This window comes from Mya arenaria, chromosome 3, assembly GCF_026914265.1.
Source record: "Mya arenaria isolate MELC-2E11 chromosome 3, ASM2691426v1".
NCBI lineage: Eukaryota > Metazoa > Mollusca > Bivalvia > Myida > Myidae > Mya > Mya arenaria.
In genome coordinates this window covers 83578110-83598941 of record NC_069124.1, presented here as the reverse complement: position 1 = coordinate 83598941, position 20832 = coordinate 83578110, and the positions used below count along the sequence as shown (strand labels likewise).

The following is a 20832-nucleotide window of genomic DNA, read 5'->3' as shown; positions in this document are numbered from 1 at the left end:
TAATATGGTAGACAACAATATTTTGGGGGAAACTAAACACATATCAGAGGAGATATAGGAGAATATAAAATGATAAAACCATAAATTACATTATTGTGAAAAGGAAGTTTTATTCCAAGACATTTCAATTACAAAACCGCGAATTATAGACACATTACGGAAGTGGTAACAATATTTCATATGTGCAGTTTTGTATATATTTTCCATATTTGCATCGTGTATTGCATTCGAACGTCGCTTAGGCGACTGTCTGTATGAAAACCAAATCAATTTTTGAGCCTTTGGAATGGTGACACCCACTTTCTCAAATAAAGTACTTTCCTATTAGATAAAATTGAATTACGTTACACAATATGCCACCGTACCAAGGAGATATATTGGATATCGAGGTTTATTAGCAGGTTGGATTCCTTTCAAGTAATCGACCAGCATTGATGCTCTGTTTCAAAAGATAGTAGAAAACGCACTCATTGTCTTGAGATATTCCTTGTCAAGTAACACGAAACAACAATTGCATTGCTGTTTTAAATGGCTTTCTGGCTTATACCAATTATCATGCAATCAATGTGGACTTATTTCTCAGACTTTCCCACTCTTTTCCAAACACTTGCTAAACAAATATTTACAGCTTGAATAATTGCCTTTGCTGATGCCGATAGCGGCCCTCTTACATTATGAGAGGCTTACCGAAAATTGCCTTCTCATTTTATTTGATTTCCAGAACAAATATTTAAACCAGCAATCAGAGAAGATGGCTTCTGGAGATTAGATGGCTGGTGAAATATTATCACAGCAGACGACACTGACCATTTCCAGCAATGGGCTGACACCATAACCACACAGCGACACTAATTACTTTTTTATTTGGGTTGTCGCAAGAAGTCTCTAGGATTTCAATTTCTATTCAAACAATACTGAATTTCCTTTTTGTTTTTTCCCTTTTTGGGTGAAATAAGCATGAAACTGGGCCCTACCAGAATTTGACTTATTTTTCCCGTAAAAAAACGGGCTCTTGAATATTCATGTGCTCTTTTTTAAATTTTGACATGCAGTGACGTTGTATCGACAATAAATGATCAATATAACTATAAGGAAACATGTGGGTCTTCTGGTAAAGTGCGCATTGGGATTGAATTGTGTTCTGTTTAGTTGCCGACCTGCTTTACCCATAATGCCCTTCTTGGTCTGCATTTCTAGAAGACAAACACATATGCTGCGTTAATAGGACCAACATTTACCCAAGGGCGTTTATCAATCAATGGAGAAATATGAACATTTTCCATATAAACCAATAATTTAACCAATAAAGATTAAGCTTTGATGCGTGAATTTTGATATAAATATAGATTTAATACTTCTTTTTTCGTTTGAATTATATCATTTTGTAGAAACTTTGGAAAAAGAAAGTTTTGTATCGTTCCATTTTAAGTGAAATATTTTGTTGAGTCCACACTGATCTCAGGTTTGATCTGGTTATAAAAAACGAAAAAATAACGCGATGGAATAAGGTCATTATGACTTAAATTGTGGTTAAAAGGCATTTGATTTTGTTGGACTTAGTAAGGCAAGTTTTGACAATAAAGTTCAAGCAATATTTGAGGCGATTCCTTAAAATTAAGTTTTCCATTGAGGTGCCATTTTGTCTTTAATTCTATCTGGACATCTCGAAGTTTTCATTGATGTCATACACAAGTGTAATTTAAATCATATCCTTATATACGCCATTGCTATAAGCTTAAGCAAGCTCGATTACTGAAGTTAGATTATTTCATGAACATTAATATTCTGAGCAAACTTACTATGGTAACCACAAACTACTTAAGTGTTCGAACGATTATGTTTATGATTTTTAAAAGAGTGATCTTTTAATAAATCCGACATGGCCCGTATTTAAAATTGCCAAGCAATTTATGAAGACGAACATTCTAAACAAGTTTGATAATTATCTTATGAATAACTTTATTCCGTTCAAAAACGTTTTGCATGACTTGAACAATGACATCATTCTCACACAACAACTATAACTTGACCTATTTTATTTGACCAATTGTCATGGCTGTAAACGAACACAATATAAACGACGGACGACATGTGCGCACGGGGAAGGAAATGCGGCCTCTTTAGACACGTGCTGCTCCCTAGTTCCCCAAACTTAAGAACTATCGATTTACGCAAAGGATTTTAAATTTATTTCCATACATTTTTGAAATTGTTTTAATTTGGAAGCTTAACCGATAAATCTTGCAGACTTGGCAGTTGCGATTGGGGATTTAATGATACCGTTTTAAGTACATCCCGGAGACTCGCTGCTAACAATACGTAAAATCATTCAAGATTTCTCTTTCGCAACAAATTGCTTAATGTCTTTTATATCTGCAATTTAGGAGTTTAGTTTCTGTTTTAACGTATTGTTATTCTCTCGTTCCCCTGATATTATAAATCAGGGCTTTGCTCTCTGTAATTCCGGCAACTAAGAATAACATTATCTTGGTTTAAAATAAATTGTAGACTGCTTAAAAGCACCCATGTCAGAGAGTGTTCGTACACAAAGGTTAACATCACACATCCATATGATTTTAAAGGTTCTATCATTGCCGTTTAAGGATTATATATTGAGAGTGGTCTAGTGGCTAAGATGGCCGCCTCTCGCCCTGAAGGTTGTGGGTTCGAGCCCCGTGAATGATACGCTTTCTCGGGCTGTCAAAAATTCACTAGTTCGCTCCATAAAACGTACCCGGGAAGAATTTATATCACTTAAATGATACGCTGTGATAACTGAAATCGAAAATGTGTCAAGGACAAAATGATTTCTTCGACTTAAAAATATCGGGGTTTGCGCAGTCTGCGATTCAATTGTTTTGGAAGTTTGTGCGAGAAGTAAGCCCCCCCCCCCCGATTTTGAAAAAGAAAGTTTTGTATCGTTCTTTTTTAAGTGAAATATTTTGTTGAGTCCACACTGACCTCAGGTTTCATCTAGTTATAAAAACAAGAAAATAACGTGATGGAATAAGGTCATTATGGCTTCAATTGCGGTTAAAAGGCATTTGATTTTTGTTGGACTTAGTAAGGCAAGTGTTGACAATAAAGTTCAAGCAATATTTGAGGCGATTCCTTAAAATTAAGGTTTCCATTGAGGTGCCATTTTGTCTTTAATTCTATCTGGACATCTCGAAGTTTTCATTGATGACATACACAAGTGTAATTTAAATCATATCCTTATATACGCCATTGCTATAAGCTTAAGCAAGCTCGATTACTTAAGTTAGATTATTTCATCAACATTATAATTCTGAGCAAACTTATTATGATGACCACAAACTTCTAAAGTGTTCGAACGATTATGTCTATGTTTTTAAAGAGTGACATTTTAAGCAATAAATCCGACATGACCCGTATTTAAAATTGCCAAGAGATTTATGAAGACAAACATTCTAAACAAGTTTGATATGTTCAGAAACGTTTTGCATGACTTGAACTAATGACATCATTCTCACACAACAACTATATTATAACTTGACCTATTTTATTTGACCAATTGTCATGGCTGTAAACGAACACAATATAAACGACGGACGACATGTGCGCACGGGGAAGGAAATGCGGCCTCTATAGACACGTGCTGCTCCCTAGTTCCCCAAACTTAAGAACTATCGATTTACGCAAAGGATTTTAAATTTATTTCCATACATTTTTGCAATTGTTTTAATTTGGAAGCTTAACCGATAAATCTTGCAGACTTGGCAGTTGCGATTGGGGATTTAATGATACCGTTTTAAGTACATCCCGGAGACTCGCTGCTAACAATACGTAAAATCATTTAAGATTTCTCTTTCGCAACAAATTGCTTAATGTATTTTATATATGCAATTTAGGAGTTTAGTTTCTGTTTGAAGGTATTGTTATTCTCTCGTTCCCCTGATACTATAAATCAGGGCTTTGCTCTCTGTAATTCCGGCAACTATGAACAACATTATCTTGGTTTAAAATAAACTGTAGACTGCTTAAAACACCCATGTCAGCGAGTGTTCGTACACAAAGGTTAACGTCACACATCCATATGATTTTATATGGTTGTATCTATCATTGCCGTTTAAGGATTATATATTGAGAGTGGTCTAGTGGGTAAGATGGCCGCCTTTCGCCCTAAAGGTTGTGGGTTCGAGCCCCGTGAATGATTCGCTTTCTCGGACTGTTAAAAAATACACTAGTTCGCTCCATAAAACGTACACGGGAAGAATTTATATCACTTAAATGATACGCTGTGATAACTGAAATCAAAAATGTGTCAAGGACAAAATGATTTCTTCGACGTATAAATATCGTGATTTGCGCAGCCTGCGATTCAATTGTTTTGGAAATTTGTGCAAGAAGAAAGCCCCCCCCCCCCCCCCCCGTCAAAAACAGTCTGATTCTAATTGCAGAGTGTAGACATAACAATTGTTTCAAACGATAGAACAGCATATCAAGCAAAGGTAAAGAATCGTTACAGTGCTTAAAATCTGTAAAATTTAAGCGAATTTGAGAGAGATTTCTGTGTACTACCTTTTTCAGGGTACTAAACTACAAAGTAAAGAAGGGTTTCGTTTGAAACTCTCTCCAATGGTTGCTTGCTTGACTTCTTGCGGAATGGAACATGAGATAAAAGCCTGGGTAAAGGCTTTTAAGATTTTGTAAACATGGCCTTGTTTTAATGGAACTGTGAATGGAAAGATTGTTGACAAACTGATGTTGAAGTTTGTTTGAGGTTTCCACACTATTTAATCATATAGTCATATGCTCAAAGATTGACAAAACAAACTTTTATTGTTTGTCTTTTAAATAAAAACAAGAAACATCTTTGAATAAGATAACGATCAATTTGTATACAAGGTCATGACGAGTGTATTAGTATGAGAAAGCAGCACGAACCTATCATGTGCTTATTGATTCGTTTGATAATCTCGTTGGAGATTTTTTTTTCTAAAAATGTGGAATTTCAGAGACTAGAGAATATGCAATACATAAAAAGAAAAAAAAGTTTCACGCACCTTTCAAGAAATAATGCTTCACTCTCATCAGAACTAAATTAAAGACCGATTTGACTATTAACATAATCTGATCCACTGCGCGCATATCCATGACAACCACGAATTATCATATATCCATGCGCATTTATTTTAACTACAAACAAAAGAGTTCCAGCAAAAAATACATTTCTACTTAGTTTTGTTAAACTGAAGTGTGAGAAAAAGCATCTACCATAGCCGTGTAAGAAAGGTTCTTCTCCTACCTCAGATAAGTAGATCCAATAATTTACCATGCTAGATATTCTTATCTTGCCCACGGGCGAAGATAAAATGCCCGTATGGAACTCCTTATTAATGGTCACCACATTGTAATTACCTGCCTTGTTGAAGACTGTCGTCTGTAGCAGCCTGGAAACCTTATCTTGTGGCAATATTTAGAACGCTTATGAATTATTTCTCGCTTCAAATGTCACCATAAAACAGTTTTCACGCACCTTTCAAGAACTAATGTTTCCCTCTCCTTAGAACTATTTAATTAAAGACCGATTTGACTATTAACATAAACTGAATCACTGCGCGCATATCCATGACAACCACGAATTATCGCATATCCATACGCAATTATTTTCACTAAGCACAAAAGAGTTCCAGCAAAAATACACTTTTACTTCATTTTGTTTAACTGAGGTGGGAGAAAAAGAATCTACTATAGCCGCTCGTGTAAGATAGATTCATCTTGACCCTCGCGCAGGGTGTTTTGCGGAAACTCGGTAAACCTCGTTTCCGCAAAACACCCTACGCTCGGGTCGGAATGAACCTACCTATCTTACACTCTCGGCCATGGAAGATACTTATAATCTCAACCCTCGCGCAAGGTGTTTTGCAGAAAACCGGTAAACCTGGTTTCTTTTTTGTCGGGAATATTTTGCAGGACGCACCGTTGTTATTCATTTCCGGTATATTTATTTTCAATTTACTTTCAGTTTTCGTAATGTAAGATACACGTTTTAAGTGATTATTTATGCGTGTTTAAAGTAATTCATTGTTTTGCACGCAAAACTTATATTGAACACGACCTACAACCATTGAACATGTTTTCGTGAGTTATTTTTTAAATTCTAAAATGCATTTCTCAGTATTCATATACTCATAAGTGTTATTAACAGATAAACAAGTAGGACTTGTAAATGTTTTAGAAACACTCTGTTGTTAAACATGCAGTTTTATAATAAGTAGAATCAGAAAATAAAACCTTTTATGAGTGGCCTGTTTTTCTTATGGGCATTGAAGCTATGGAGGCTGTCATGTTATTCTTTTTCAAGGCATGGGCCTATCAACCCGTGGTTCAGGTTCGTGGTCTAGAGGAGATATTGTCTGTCTGTTATAAACTCAAATGCCAAGCATTGACTAGAAATGATGCGGCAAGAAGACAATTCACTTCATTCACGACACACATGGAGGAAGCAGATGTGCTCAATTCATTGATTCCTATGATTATCACAAATACATAAATGTCTCAGCAGTGCCCAACAAATACAGAACGTAAGATCTGAATCTAGGTTGTTTATGACCAGTACTGCTAAATAAAGAGCTAGGATGGATCTTGATATTTTCAAGGCTTCACAGTGTTCTCACCAAAGCAAGAGGATCAGCAGGTCACTACCAAAGTATCTTGGAGGCGCCGTCTCAATCGGCATTTATTATGTAGGAAATAGTCTGGAGTTCCTGGTCGTACATGAGTATGTAGGAGATGGTTTGGAGCTACTGGTCGTACATGAGTATGTAGGAGATGGTTTGGAGCTACTGGTCTTACATGAGTAAATAGGAGATGGTCTGGAGCTACTGGTCGTACATGAGTATGTAGGAGATGGTCTGGAGCTTCTGGTCGTACACGAGTATGTAGGAGATGGTCTGGAGCTACTGGTCGTACACGAGTAAGTAGGAGATGGTCTGGAGCTACTGGTCGTACATGAGTAAGTAGGAGATGGTCCGGAGATACTGTATGTGATGGTCTGGAGCTACTGGTCGTACATGAGCGTGTAGGAGATGGTATGGAGCTACTGGTCGTACATGAGCATGTAGGAGATGGTCTGGAGCTACTGATCGTTCATGAGTATGTAGGAGATGGTCCGGAGCTACTGGTCGTACATGAGTATGTAGGAGATGGTCCGGAGCTACTGGTCGTACACGAGTATGTAGGAGATGGTCCGGGGGTACTGGTCGTACATCAGTATATACGAGATGTTCCGGAGCTACTGGTCGTACATGAGTATGTAGGAGATGGTCCGGAGCTATTGGTCGTACATGAGTATGTAGGAGATGATCTGGAGCTACTGGTCGTACACGAGTAAGTAGGAGATGGTCTGGAGCTACTGGTTGTACATGAGTAAGTAGGAGATGGTCTGGAGATACTGTATGTGATGGTCTGGAGCTACTGGTCGTACATGAGCGTGTAGGAGATGGTATGGAGCTACTGGTCGTACATGAGCATGTTGGAGATGGTCTGGAGCTTCTGGTCGTACACGAGTATGTAGGAGATGGTCTGGAGCTACTGGTCGTACATGAGTATGTAGGAGATGGTCTGGAGCTACTGGTCGTACATGAGTAAGTAGGAGATGGTCATGAGATACTGTATGTGATGGTCTGGAGCTACTGGTCGTACATGAGCGTGTAGGAGATGGTATGGAGCTACTGGTCGTACATGAGCATGTAGGAGATGGTCTGGAGCTACTGGTCGTTCATGAGTATATAGGAGATGGTCCGGAGCTACTGGTCGTACATGAGTATGTAGGAGATTGTCCGGAGCTACTGGTCGTACATGAGTATGTAGGAGATGGACCGGAGCTACTGGTCGTACATGAGTATGTAGGAGATGGTCCGGGGGTACTGGTCGTACATCAGTATGTACGAGATGGTCCGGAGCTACTGGTCGTACATGAGTTTGTAGGAGATGGTCCGGAGCTATTGGTCGTACATGAGTATGTAGGAGATGATCTGGAGCTACTGGTTGTACATGAGTATGTAGGAGATGGTCCGGAGCTACTGGTGTAACATGAGTATGTAGGAGATGGTCCGGAGCTACTGGTTATACATGAACATGTAGGAGATGGTCCGGAGCTACTGGTCGTACATATGTATGTAGGAGATGGTCGGGGTCGTACATGGGCATGTAGGAGATGGTTTTCAACTACTGGTCGTACATGGGCATGTAGGAGATGGTCTGAAGCTACTGGTCGTACATGGGCATGTAGGAGATGGTCTGAAGCTACTGGTCGTACATGGGCATGTAGGAGATGGTCTGGAGCTACTGGTCGTTCATGAGCATGTAGGAGATGGTCCGGAGCTACTGGTCGTACATGAGTATGTAGGAGATGATCCGGAGCTACTGGTCGTACATGAGTATGTAGGAGATGGTCCGGAGCTACTGGTCGTGCATGAATATGTAGGAGATGGTCCGGAGCTACTGGTCGTACATGAGTATGTAGGGGATGGTCCGGAGCTACTGGTCGTACATGAGTATGTAGGGGATGGTCCCTACTGGTCGTACATGAGTATGTTTTAACAGATATAGTGGGTTTGTCAAACGCAATCATGTGGAGCACAAAGGCAGTGTCAGTGTTTGAATGGCGTTAGGGACGAAGCGTGTTCTGGCAATACATGTTCTTGTTTAAAGCTTAACAATAGCAGAAACGTATCATGTAGAGTATTATAAAACGTTTAAAAGCTATCGAAGAAAAAAACCCACAAACATGTCTAATTCCTTTTTTCAACTATTAGGGACGAACCTTTTCTAGATATTTAAAAATAGCAAATATGCTCTACCTTTTCAAATGTTAGATATCGATAAATTTCTATAAAACCTTTTAGAAAAACCAAAACTTATAAATTTAAGGTTAATATTAAGCTACTTTTATACAAAAATAGTAGAACTGTAACGAATGAATATAGTTATTAATAACTGTTTTCTTCTTATTTCACTTTTGAAAATAGCAGACGTAATGTTCTATGGAGTAAGCATGTTGTAAAACGTTTGAAATTGCAGAAATGTAACGAAGTAGAATGCAGACCAAGGTTAATTGAACACATGAAAAGGGCTAAATATGGATGTTTTTGTTCTATTTTCATGTCACGAAACTCTATATGATAACTTATATCAATGAGTATGTTTGCATTTATTTTAACATAATTGTATTCACATTGAACAACTTTTCCACTTCTTTTCATTATGAATACGGACGGGTGGATTCACGCATATATGAAAAAAGGCTTAGGTGTTTGCCCTCCATTTTCAGCCAATCAGGATCGCTAGTTTTTTTTAAATTGTTTAGTTTCTTATTTGTGAAGAATCGCAGTTACAACATTTTTTTCTGTATCATGCAGAGTCGTTTTCAGCTATAAATAACGATTTTTCACATGACATTGGAATTGCGTCTTTGCATATGCAAACAGAATAATATAGCCACGACTATTTAATTGTATGCATATGCAAAGGCACAATTTCAGTGTCAACACAGATTTAAATGACGTCACAATATCTTGCAGAGATTGATACGTCATTTTGACCAAACTCCGCGCAGTGTTACTTCCCTTGCAGTACAGTAATCACTGCCTTCACAAATATCACGTGATGATAGAAACGGCACGTGATTGCAATTTACAAAATGGACGGAACACCTTTAAAAGAAATTCCAGCAACATATTTCATTTGTTTAGAAAATAAACGATTTTATTCCATAAAAGGAAAAAATGCAACGGAAGACGAAATCATCCAAAAACTAAGTTCAATATCAGGTAAAAATTTCCGAGATTTCTTTTCCGTACATCCTTCAACACGATATGGACTTTGTAGGGCTTGAATTTGAAAAAAGACCGAACATTTCCGAATGTTTTTTTTAATTGTTATTTTTTTATAAAACATATTATGCCTATCAACTGGCGTAAAGTAATTATTTAAGAAAGGATATAAGAATAAATATATATGATTAAAAAAAATGCCATTAAAAGTTTTCATCCAATTTTGGATGAAAATCTTGTGGTGGCAGTGATTACTGTACTGCAAGGGAAGTAACACTGCGCGGAGTTTGCATTTTGACAGGCGCACGGGTTAATTATAACGCTGATGCAATTTGGTTTGGGGTAACCCTAAGTCGGTAAGAATTTATGCAGCAATGGTTTGTTTTCACCGTCTGCTCCCTTACGTTACTTATTCGAAAAAAAAACTAATGGCTGCCAAGTTTGCCACTGTTTTTCTCCAAATTGACAGTGTTACTTGACCTTCTGTAAAAGCAAACATTTTGTAAAATGAAATCACTTCTTTACTGACTTGAATGCTGTGTTTCCCTATTATCTTGACTGTTCTATTTATACTCCTGACCTCATTTGTTGTTCTTTCCGGACCAGAGAACATGAATATTACAGTATTTTTTGAAATTGGAATACCGCTCATTCCTGGGGCCCCCCACATGTGCGTTGCCACAGGAGCGTTGACGCAGGAGCATTGACACAGGAGTGCGGATACAGGGACATTGCCTCAGGGGCAGTGGCGCAGGGGCGTTGACACAGGAGTGCGGATACAGGGACATTGCCTCAGGAGCAGTGGCGCAGGGGCGTTGACACAGGGGCGTGGACAGTGACGCATTTAACATTGCTTTCTATGAACAATCTCAACCAAACAGATAGTGATAATTGCTTGTTGCAGTTTCAAATTGCAATTTATAACACCGAACCAAGACCCGGTTTCTCGATAAAACTTGGGTAGACCCTCGGTAACTTACTAAACTCAGTTACGGCTTTGCATTGTTCAAAATACAAGTTTAGTTTTCACTTTGTTAGAAACATATTTTCTCATGATTTATATTAATAAAACAAATTGGTAAAACATTTGAGCCAAAGCTGTTTAAGGGCAAGAAATGTAATTGAGTTTTTGCTCAAATATCGCAGGTTTAACTCAACTTTTCTTGCGTATCTAATGACCTAACTGAAATTAAATTTTGGTTAAAAGTATTTAAAAATAGAAACATAAATCAAATTGTGAAATTACCAGAATTCAGTTTCATTGCTTTTACATAATATACAGAACTTAAAGCTGCACTCTCACAGATTTACCATTTTTACAAATTTTTACTTTTGTCTTGAAAAGGTCAGATTGTTGTATATAAATCTGCAAATCAATGCTTTAAGATTGCTGACAAAAGATCAGGTCACAGATTTTCATAGTTCCGTTCGAAAATTAATGTTGTATAGCTTAAACCGTTACTAATGGTTTAAGAAAAATGCATAAAACATCATTTTTTTAACTTAAATATAAAAATCTGCAATCGAATTTTTCGCAGCAGTCTTATATAAGTGCTTTCCATGAATTTTCGCAAAAATTGGCTCATTCCAAGACAAAAAATAAAAAAGGTGTCAACACGTTCAATCTGTGAGAGTGCAGCTTTAAAACAGTGGTGCGACTTAGATGAAGAAATATTAACTTTTGGTGTTCACGATGTTTAAATATATTACAATCCTACACTGAAACAAACATATTATCGTTTGATTTCATGCTTACTGTATACCTCATTTACAAAAAAACATTGAATTAGAAAATCGCGCCATATTTTATCTAAATGACGACACACCGGAAATGTTTGTATGCACTGTTCACGTTTACAATCGTTTTTCAAAATGAAACGGGCTATATTAAGAGAAACAGTAATATTATATTTCAATAAATAAACTGCATTAAATGTTGAATTTATAATATAATATAATCCATCGTTAATATTCAATTAAACACCCGGAAAAACATGAAATAAAGCCTATTATTTCAAACGTTCGACAATCTGGTACACCTCGTAACCAGAGTGATGATGTTATGCGTACACATGTTAGATTTATTAATGTCAAACCTCTGATGAATGAGAATGACTTCCGATGAAGGATCACTTTTGAAGAGTTTATTCTACTTTTATGTTAATTCAAAAATGAAGCATCGGTATTATATGACACAGAAATGACTTATTCATATACGATAATCTTGTTCATTTGGCTGCAAGATACATTCACTTGTTGATTGTACTTTGAAGAACAATATGTAATATCTGATCTTTAGACAGAAAAGCCTAAGACCAGACATATCTATCAAATGGAATTACTGTACATTGACAAGCCCTAAAACAAACCCTGGCAGGAAGACCAAACCGCCCCGAGAAAAGGCCGCCATAACAAGATTCCTTACATCGCGTTCGAACATAAGACACATAACATAAGTTTAACAAGATGAAAGTACTTTCAGAAATTTATCATAAAAAAGTATAAGATGTTTGATGGACGTCGTAGAAATACAATATACAAATAGTCTTACACACACAGTAGTATATTTTCTATAAACATATCAGTTTACGCATTACAAGCTATGAGTACAAGTTTTATTACCTGATTTGTGCCAGTAATTTCACTTGAATTTGATCGTATTATAACATGTTGAATACACACGTATCAGTTAAATTGGACTTTTTCTGTGTGTGCGTGTGTGTTCGTGTGTGTTCCTATATTCATCTGTATTGTAAAGTCTAAAACTAAGGGGTTTTTGGCAAAGTTAAGGATCTTTACCGCGTCGGTATTCTTAAATATTCATGTTTACATACCGTCATCTGTGTCGAACAGATAGAACACACGCGTCCATCGGAAGTGACGTATAAAGTCAACGACGGCGTCCGTGAAGGATGGACACATGCTGATTATGAAGCTTCCCGTATCGCCGGTCGCCTCTCGGGTCAGGGTCGGAACGAAGAACGGAACCCTCAGCGCGCGGCTGTATGACTCAATGATACCGAACGTTTCGCTTCGTGACGTACCCAGCAAGGCGATAGGCTGATGCTCTATCAACGTGCAGACTGAATGAAATCCGATAAAAAGGTACATCATTAATATTTTTTGTTAAATCTCATTCGGCATAACGTTGCTATATCTCAACATTCATGCATAAACTTGTATTAAGTATGTTGAATCGTCTAAGTAAAATCGTCAAATACAGATTTCAAGACTCACCAGAAGATGCGATTTAATATTGAAATATGATTTATTCCTATGAGAGAGAACTCAGGGGTTTTACAATCGAACAAAAACAGAGAGAATATGCCTTTTGACGCCCCAGACAAGTTCATATTAATGGAGTAACATGATATGTAGGGAGAAACCTACAGAATAACGTCTGACATGATCATTGATCAAAGTTCATTTCAGGATGATGAAAACAGACTTAATGTCCACGTAAGACATAGCAACAATACGAAATGAACTCCGGGCGTACGTTATTATGCTGAATTGATACAGACGGTTTTATTGCAGGAAAGGTCGGTGGTGGACATAATGGAGTAATAATAACATTAACCATTATTGATTTGCATGCTCTAATAGTTCTGCAATGTCTTAATTGAGAAATGCGCAACAATACTGACGTAAAGTGTTATGTTTTGAAGTATTTAGCGCTCCCAGTCCTATTCAAGGAACGCTTATAAAGTCTGCTACGCTCAAACGATTAAGTACATTCATTCTATTTGTTTAGCTTTGATATTATTTTTACCATTTGTGATATGTGGCATCGTCTGCTCGTAGTTGATTAAGCCGTAACAGCTACAAACGCTTTTGCACAACTCTGCCACTTACCAAACTGATAATATGATAGTTGCTCAGTTCCGTTCGTATTGCGTAACTTCTGTTTGGTCGCAACATTTACAGTGATTGATTTACTGGAAATAACTGGGAATCACAGGAAATCACTAGGAATCACAAACAAAAAACAATGTTCTACGTTGTAATGCACGACCTTTCATGTCAGAGCATTTGAAGCCCAACATAGAATGAGAATAAATCAGGACTTACATGATTGTCTGAGGGTAAAGCTGTCTCGCAGATCAGTCTGCACCTTGATGGGGTTCATGCGGATATACTTGGTATTGTTGGAAGCCTTCATGGCGATCTCCACGGACCGGTTGATGAGGGCTGATCGCTCGTCCACCCGACCCACTATCACACCTGACATACAGAGCGAGGCCGATATAAAGTGTGGGCGTGTTTCTGTGTGTTTATGACTGTATATGCTGGGTGAAATGCAGTGTTTCAAGAAAATTCAGAAGCATCAAATAGTTTTTCAAACAAAACGTTTATCTTTATACATTATCCGATTGTTTAAGTCTACTCTGAAATTGCAACGAACCATGTAAGTTTGATTGCATTGTGCAATTTAATATAAATGCCAACTATCAAATAATTATTTAAACTATTTTTCACAATCATTAAGTGTTTATCATTTTGTAAAAGCCTTCCGAATTAAATGTATTTACATTCGAGAATGTAATTATCGAATTGATAGACAAAATTACAACTATTCAGACCATAAAATAACGTATTCTTACCTATACTGACAGTCCTGTTGTTATAGACACACATGGTGCCCGACAGGAGCGCGAATACTATGACTGTCCTGTGTAGAATCCCGTCAGAGATCGCAATCGTTCCCATTGTCCAAACGGTTGTGCCCTCTTCATAGGAACATTGATATGAACACACAAACACACGCGCATATAACTGAACCTAAACACGATATTATACGTAAAACATTATTCCAAAGCTATGAAAAAGTTCCAACAAATACGTTTACATTTGCTCACACATTTGTATATGATAAGAAAATAATCCCTGCTTTGCATGTTGTTCGCCAAGTAAACCAAGTAAATGTCACCACGGAGATCGCATTAATGTACCCAGAGGCCAAAAACAATATCATTATTTGAGCAAAACTAAAATCGTCACACGCCTTGCTACATATCACATTCTCTGCATAAGTCCTGAAAAGTCGTGTATGGATATCATAGTTTCTTGCGTATATTCCAAAGTCAATTAACGTGGTTGTATTACCGGAGGGTAATGTCTGTCAATGGAGTACTTGAGGACGTCTTCATCTCGGCCGGCTCGATTTCCAGAGTATCGTCCTGTGATACGGTATTTATGTGTGGCTGCAAAACAGCAAAACAGGCACAACTGCAAAATGAGTCAAGATAAACTGTAAAGAGAATAGTCCATTTGGATATGCTTGACGTTCAGAACTATATACACAGAGGTATAAATACTCATTATCGTCGAAATGCAACTTTGAATTAACAACTGATACGCTGTTGTAATCAAATACAGAAGAGTTATAGCAAGCTTATTATGAAATATCGCTAATCAACATGTCACAGAGTGTGAAAGTCAATTTCGTGTCTGTCCCGCACATAATCCATAACTTGAATGTTTTTCGCCTGGCATTAAATTGTTTCCATCGTTCATCCTCCTTGAACTGGGAATACTACCAGCATTTGGTCTGGTGACTTTACGCCACGGTATAAAACAAAACCCATTCTCTAAAGAGCAAATCCATTTCCCGAGCGCTGTTGTCAACCAATATTTCTCAATTCCAGCTTTTATAATCTTATTTAAACGAACAGTGAGAACAGATATTTGCTAAATCAAATTGTTTTTCTATTTTCAGGGAAATGTCTCTCCTAATCCCCGTAATTGTTTCGTTCATGTTACAACTGTATCTGTGAATTAAATAAAGCCCGTAATCAAAAGACAGTAACCAAGTTAATGTTTTCACCGCCGTGTCTGTTTACGATAATGGCAATATGCTTTACAACATACTCTATATGAACGTTTATTGCACGCCGAATGTTCTCATATTTCGCTAGGCCGCGAGAAATTGAGATTGTGCCATCAAACCTTCTAATGGACGTTTAGTATCATTCACACGAGAGACAGTGATATTACATTACGATGTCTGAGTGTTCACACCCATAACCCAGTTAGCTAGTGTCCGCCGGGCAAACTCGTGCAATATTAAATAGTTTTAATGTAGTTGTCTTCAAACCAACGTCATCCGATATAGCTATCTTTGCAATTACACCTCAGGCGATGCAAATAGACTCTTAATTGTACAAAATAAAGGGATCAATGCTTGTTACAAAATTTCAATTATTTCTGCTTCGAGAAGATGGGAACTGTTTGTAACTTCCTCCGTGTGTGTCAAGTGAAGATGATTCATTAATAAACTGGGACATTTTTTCCCAAAGGACCATGAGAGTCAGTGGCTAATCTCGTGCGCTTATTGAAGTGTGCATGATGGTTGGTCATTTTAAAGCTCATGAGCATAATTATCATTACATGCCATGCCCCATTCTTGATGAGATTTTCACTGTCCCATACATTTACCGAGGCATGTCATATAGGTATTACTACTCCCAGTGAAAGGTTTACACTCTGTAAATATAATATCCGTACCGTTCAAATTCTAAATATTTTAATTGTCATTATTTTTGGCTATGCACTTTGAAACTCATCAACATCTGGTTTTGCTTTGAATCGTATTTTCAAACTTTAAGTGAAAGATAATAGACTTTCAATTTCATTGAAAAGTATTTAATGGTGATGAAGAAATATCGAAGAGACATTGTTCCACAGTGTATGACAATGTGGTACACACAAGTATGGGCGCATGCTGGAAATAATTAAAAGACTTTTATTGTATATGCATTAATTATTATAATGTCTATAATTATCAAGAATGAAGATTTGATTGTGTGAATGACAAACTAAATCATTTGACCTTGATCTAACAATAGTATTTCTTCCAAAAATACTTTTTCAGTATTTGTCAATTCTCTGCTATTTAATGAAATTCAAGGAATGACATTGAACTATCTATTAAACTAATCGTTGCAATTATCAACCGCACATCAACGTTTTCAAGAACTATAAAGAGAAAATATAAAGAGAAAGGCGTATTGTTTTCAAACAAAACAAAACTAATCCTCACAATGTTATCCTCTGTCGAGACTCTCTGTGTCTTGTGTATGTAACAGGAGTGACTGTAAACGGCTCCGATTGTCACAGCACGGTGAAGGAAACCTCCAGGGGATTCCTCTATTTCTGCTGTCGGTAGGAAACTTTCCTCGTAATTGAGTTTTCTATGAAATATGAAGCTCACTGTATTCGAATATATTGACATTTACGTAAAGTGTCCAAACTGTATAACTTGAAGAAATGGAAGGCAACGATGCAATAATTCACCTTTCATTAAAAAGTTAAGTCACATATAAAGACATATGCATAGGCATAACTGGACAAAAGAAATAAAGGAAATATTCTTTGCAGAGGGATTTTCAAATACGTTTGACAATAAATAGGCTGTGAATTTACTCCAGACAAAAGACTTAATACATTCCCATTATGCAGATGTATGGAAGAGAGAAATCGAGCACGTCCCCAAACTACGAACATATAGACCATATAGACTCTTCAAAACGTTATTACGATTAGAGGATTACATAAGCCTTAACCTGAAAGAATGAAATATCATTAGTATGTCAATTAAAAACTGGAGTGTTGCTATTGAGAGTGGAAACAAGACGTTATATTGGGGAACCACTGGATCTGAGAATATGCAGACTGAATATGCCAGCAAAATCATATTAAGGACGAGAAACATTTTCTTTTTGAATGCAATCGTTACAGTGATCAACGTTTGTTACACCTGAACGAAATAATGTCACGTCAACTAGTCGACCATTATATAGACAGTAAATTATCCATTCTAATGTCCTCATACCCTAGGAAACTCTCCAAATATATTGTAAATGCCTACCCCGAATAGACGAACTGTTATGTACTCTTAATGTGATATTTAATCATTTTTTACGCTCTTGGTACTCACATTGTGTCTGTAATACCAACTTTGTTATGATACTAGTCAATTTTTGTTATATATCTCATGCTATTTGAATAACACTTTAGATATGGTGACCTATAGACCCAACGGGTCGGGTGCAAATGTTTGTATATATATAATTCCTGCTCTGTTTGAATTGCACATGCCACAATTATAAACAATTGACTCACTCACTCGCTCGCTCGCTCGCTCGCTCGCTCGCTTACTTACTTACTTAATTTAGTATAAACGCTTGTTTATTACACCCAGTTTGTAGTTTAATACGTCGCTTCAAAGTTTATTTACATCTACGGCATATCATGACTTCTATTACAATTTCAGATCGTTTCGGTTTTTATTTTGTAAAATTAAGTACCATGCCAATATATCCTTTATACGATGAATTGCGTGAAAGATAAACACATGGCTGGGCTTGCAATGTGGGGGAATATAATTTGTATTTTCTCTGAAAGGACAATGCCTGTTTCTTCGCTGGTTCAATTCATCATAATTTTACTCGCTTTCGGTGTTTTGGCAAGATAATAGTGAAATATCCCGATAAACACACCAACAATTGTCGATATGACATTGATAAATAATCCACTTTTATGCCGAACATTATTATTTTAGTCTAGATGAAAAGGCGTCGCTATGACAACAAGACGTAGGGATTATTGTAGTTATATGGCTAAGATATCGGTTTAGTGTAAACTTTGCCCCATGAATGCTTTATCACAAATTTATATGACGCGATAAAATGTGATTTTGTGTAACAATGAAATTGTCACAAGCACAAGTTATAAACTGATAGTGTCTTTACCAAGTGATTTTGAATAACCATACTTATAACATTTTATCCTATAAATGATTGAAATATAATCGCATAGTACCAAAGTATTTAGGGTTATATATGAGTCTACTAAAACAATTTATACCAATTTCATTATCTATAGAATATATCCTGAGGCACGGTTTAAGGCAGCTGTCTGATTTACGTGCCCACTTAGGTATTAATCATCATCAATAAGGATGCCCGCGGGACGCGAGAGGATATTTAATAATACGGAAACGGTAAAATGCTGCTATCTGGACTTAGAATGACACTTTTCTGGCCCCTTAGTGACCCTAAGTTCACATTACTCTCCTTAATTTATCAAATGTGTTATAATGCATAGATATCAGATTGATTCATGTTCTCTTTCTGAGATTTAAAAGCATCTTTGCCTGTTTTTGGATACGAACAATAAGGTCGATCAGTGTCTTATTTTATACCATTTTTATGGCAATCTTTATTTTCATGGGAAACTTTAAGAACACATTTTGGTAGAAATCAATTCAAATTGAAGAAACAATTACAATTTATGACAGCGGTCATTAACTTGTTTGACGGATATTTAGCAAAACACAAGTCCGGAATATTTGACTTCATGGAACAAATATTGATTCCGATAGTCCTGGGGTATTTAGAGCAACGGCATAAAGTGTTTGATGTTACATAATTTAAAAAAATCTTACATTGGTGCAATTCATTAAAAGGGGCCGTGAAATAGCACCTGCTGGCTTAACTGTTTTTTCTTAAATGTAATTTAGCAGAACTCACTTTCTTTAATAAGGGAATAAGACGACGCACGTTTCAAGCCCTTTTGATTGCCTACTTATTTGCAAACTCTGTATTATTACTGAGAACAGTTTGAAAAAAGAAGACAAATCATAGATAAAAGCTTGCATTGAAATAAAGTAAAACGATTCAACCTTGTTCAAACAAATTACACCCGTCGTGAAATACATTTACAAACATTAGGATATAAGTCAGTGACAAGCTAAGGCATTGTAATTGGACGGAACTCGGGCTGATTTTGTTCACGTTCTCTGCCAAATATAATCCACGGCCATTCCCGATTTTAGTCGATCACGTATTGCCTTTGATTTTTCGGATTTAAGTTGACCACTTGTTCATAATACAACCTGCCATTTGTGCATTTTTAAAATATACATTTTAGATTAGTTTCTTTAAGTTATATTATTGTTTTGCAGTAAACACCTAATAACTAAACGTATATCAACATGAAGATTAAGAATTCCATTAGGTCAACTGTGAGATAAGTTAACATTAAAGTAACGAAATGGTTTAAATGTTGATTTTAGGCTTAAGATATAGCTCAAATCATTTGTGATAGACCACACCATATTCAACTGAGTCCGCGTCGAGTTGAAATTCATATTCGTTAGTACCATATTTCAGTAAAAATACTAAAAATCATGTGAAACATACCTGAAATAATGTTTTATTTAAAACACATTTCCACGTTTCGAATTAGAATCTGTTACATTAATAGTTTGCGTATATTAATAGCAGCACACTTTTTAAACACGGATATGAAAGGGAAAACTCCTTTAAACTGACAAGTTCTTGGCAGTTCTCCTTGTGAACTCATTGGAACTATATTTCATAATAGTTTTATAAAGAAGATACTACAGGGGAGGGAATTTAGATATACAAAACAATATTAATTTAATGCGGTTTTCTCCCTTCTGCACTGCTCTAGTAGTGAAATTAGCTAAACGAACGAAATATACTCAGTAGCATTAGTGGTTTGATGGAAGAACATATATCCTGTGTCATTATCCATTAATATATACCTCAGAGTTTGCATACATTGTCTTTCAAACTCCAACTTCTTGGTTCACTGGGTCATTTTCCTCTATCTTTGCAAAATTTCTCCACCCTTGCGTATGCAAGTCGTACTAATGCTTCTTATTTTAATATAGTATTTTTACGGCTAAATAGTTTAAATATGTACATTATGGTAATACTATTATTGTTCACACTATAGACGGAACAGACACAGAATAATCTAGACAACAATTGTGGTCACATTCTCTTGAAATTGAAAGAGGTATATGCATGGTATATGCATAATATGATAACACATCTAAATATCGCCCTTTCTATGCTGTCCGTATTACTCTACTGTACTTATACAATGTAATATTTCCAGCATGAAATGAAATACAAAGACTCAATTTGTATTGATTCATTCATACACTTGATAATGATGATGATGATGATGATGATGATGATGATGATGATGACGCCGT

The 20832-nt window shown here is 36.5% G+C and overlaps 1 protein-coding gene across 1 annotated transcript in view; it reads right to left on the bottom strand.

Annotated features, from left to right (window-relative positions):
- The window catches only part of LOC128228937 (glutamate receptor 2-like), a 35131-nt gene extending 20531 nt beyond the window's left edge, over positions 1-14600 (bottom strand). The window contains exons 1-3 of the mRNA XM_052940499.1: positions 14405-14600; positions 13872-14024; positions 12635-12883 (exon numbers count right to left, since the gene is read on the bottom strand). Coding sequence (XP_052796459.1) covers positions 12635-12883; positions 13872-14024; positions 14405-14510 — 508 coding nt within the window. The 5' untranslated portion in view covers positions 14511-14600. The remainder of the gene's footprint in view (positions 1-12634; positions 12884-13871; positions 14025-14404) is intronic.
- Positions 14601-20832: the final 6232 nt, after the last annotated feature.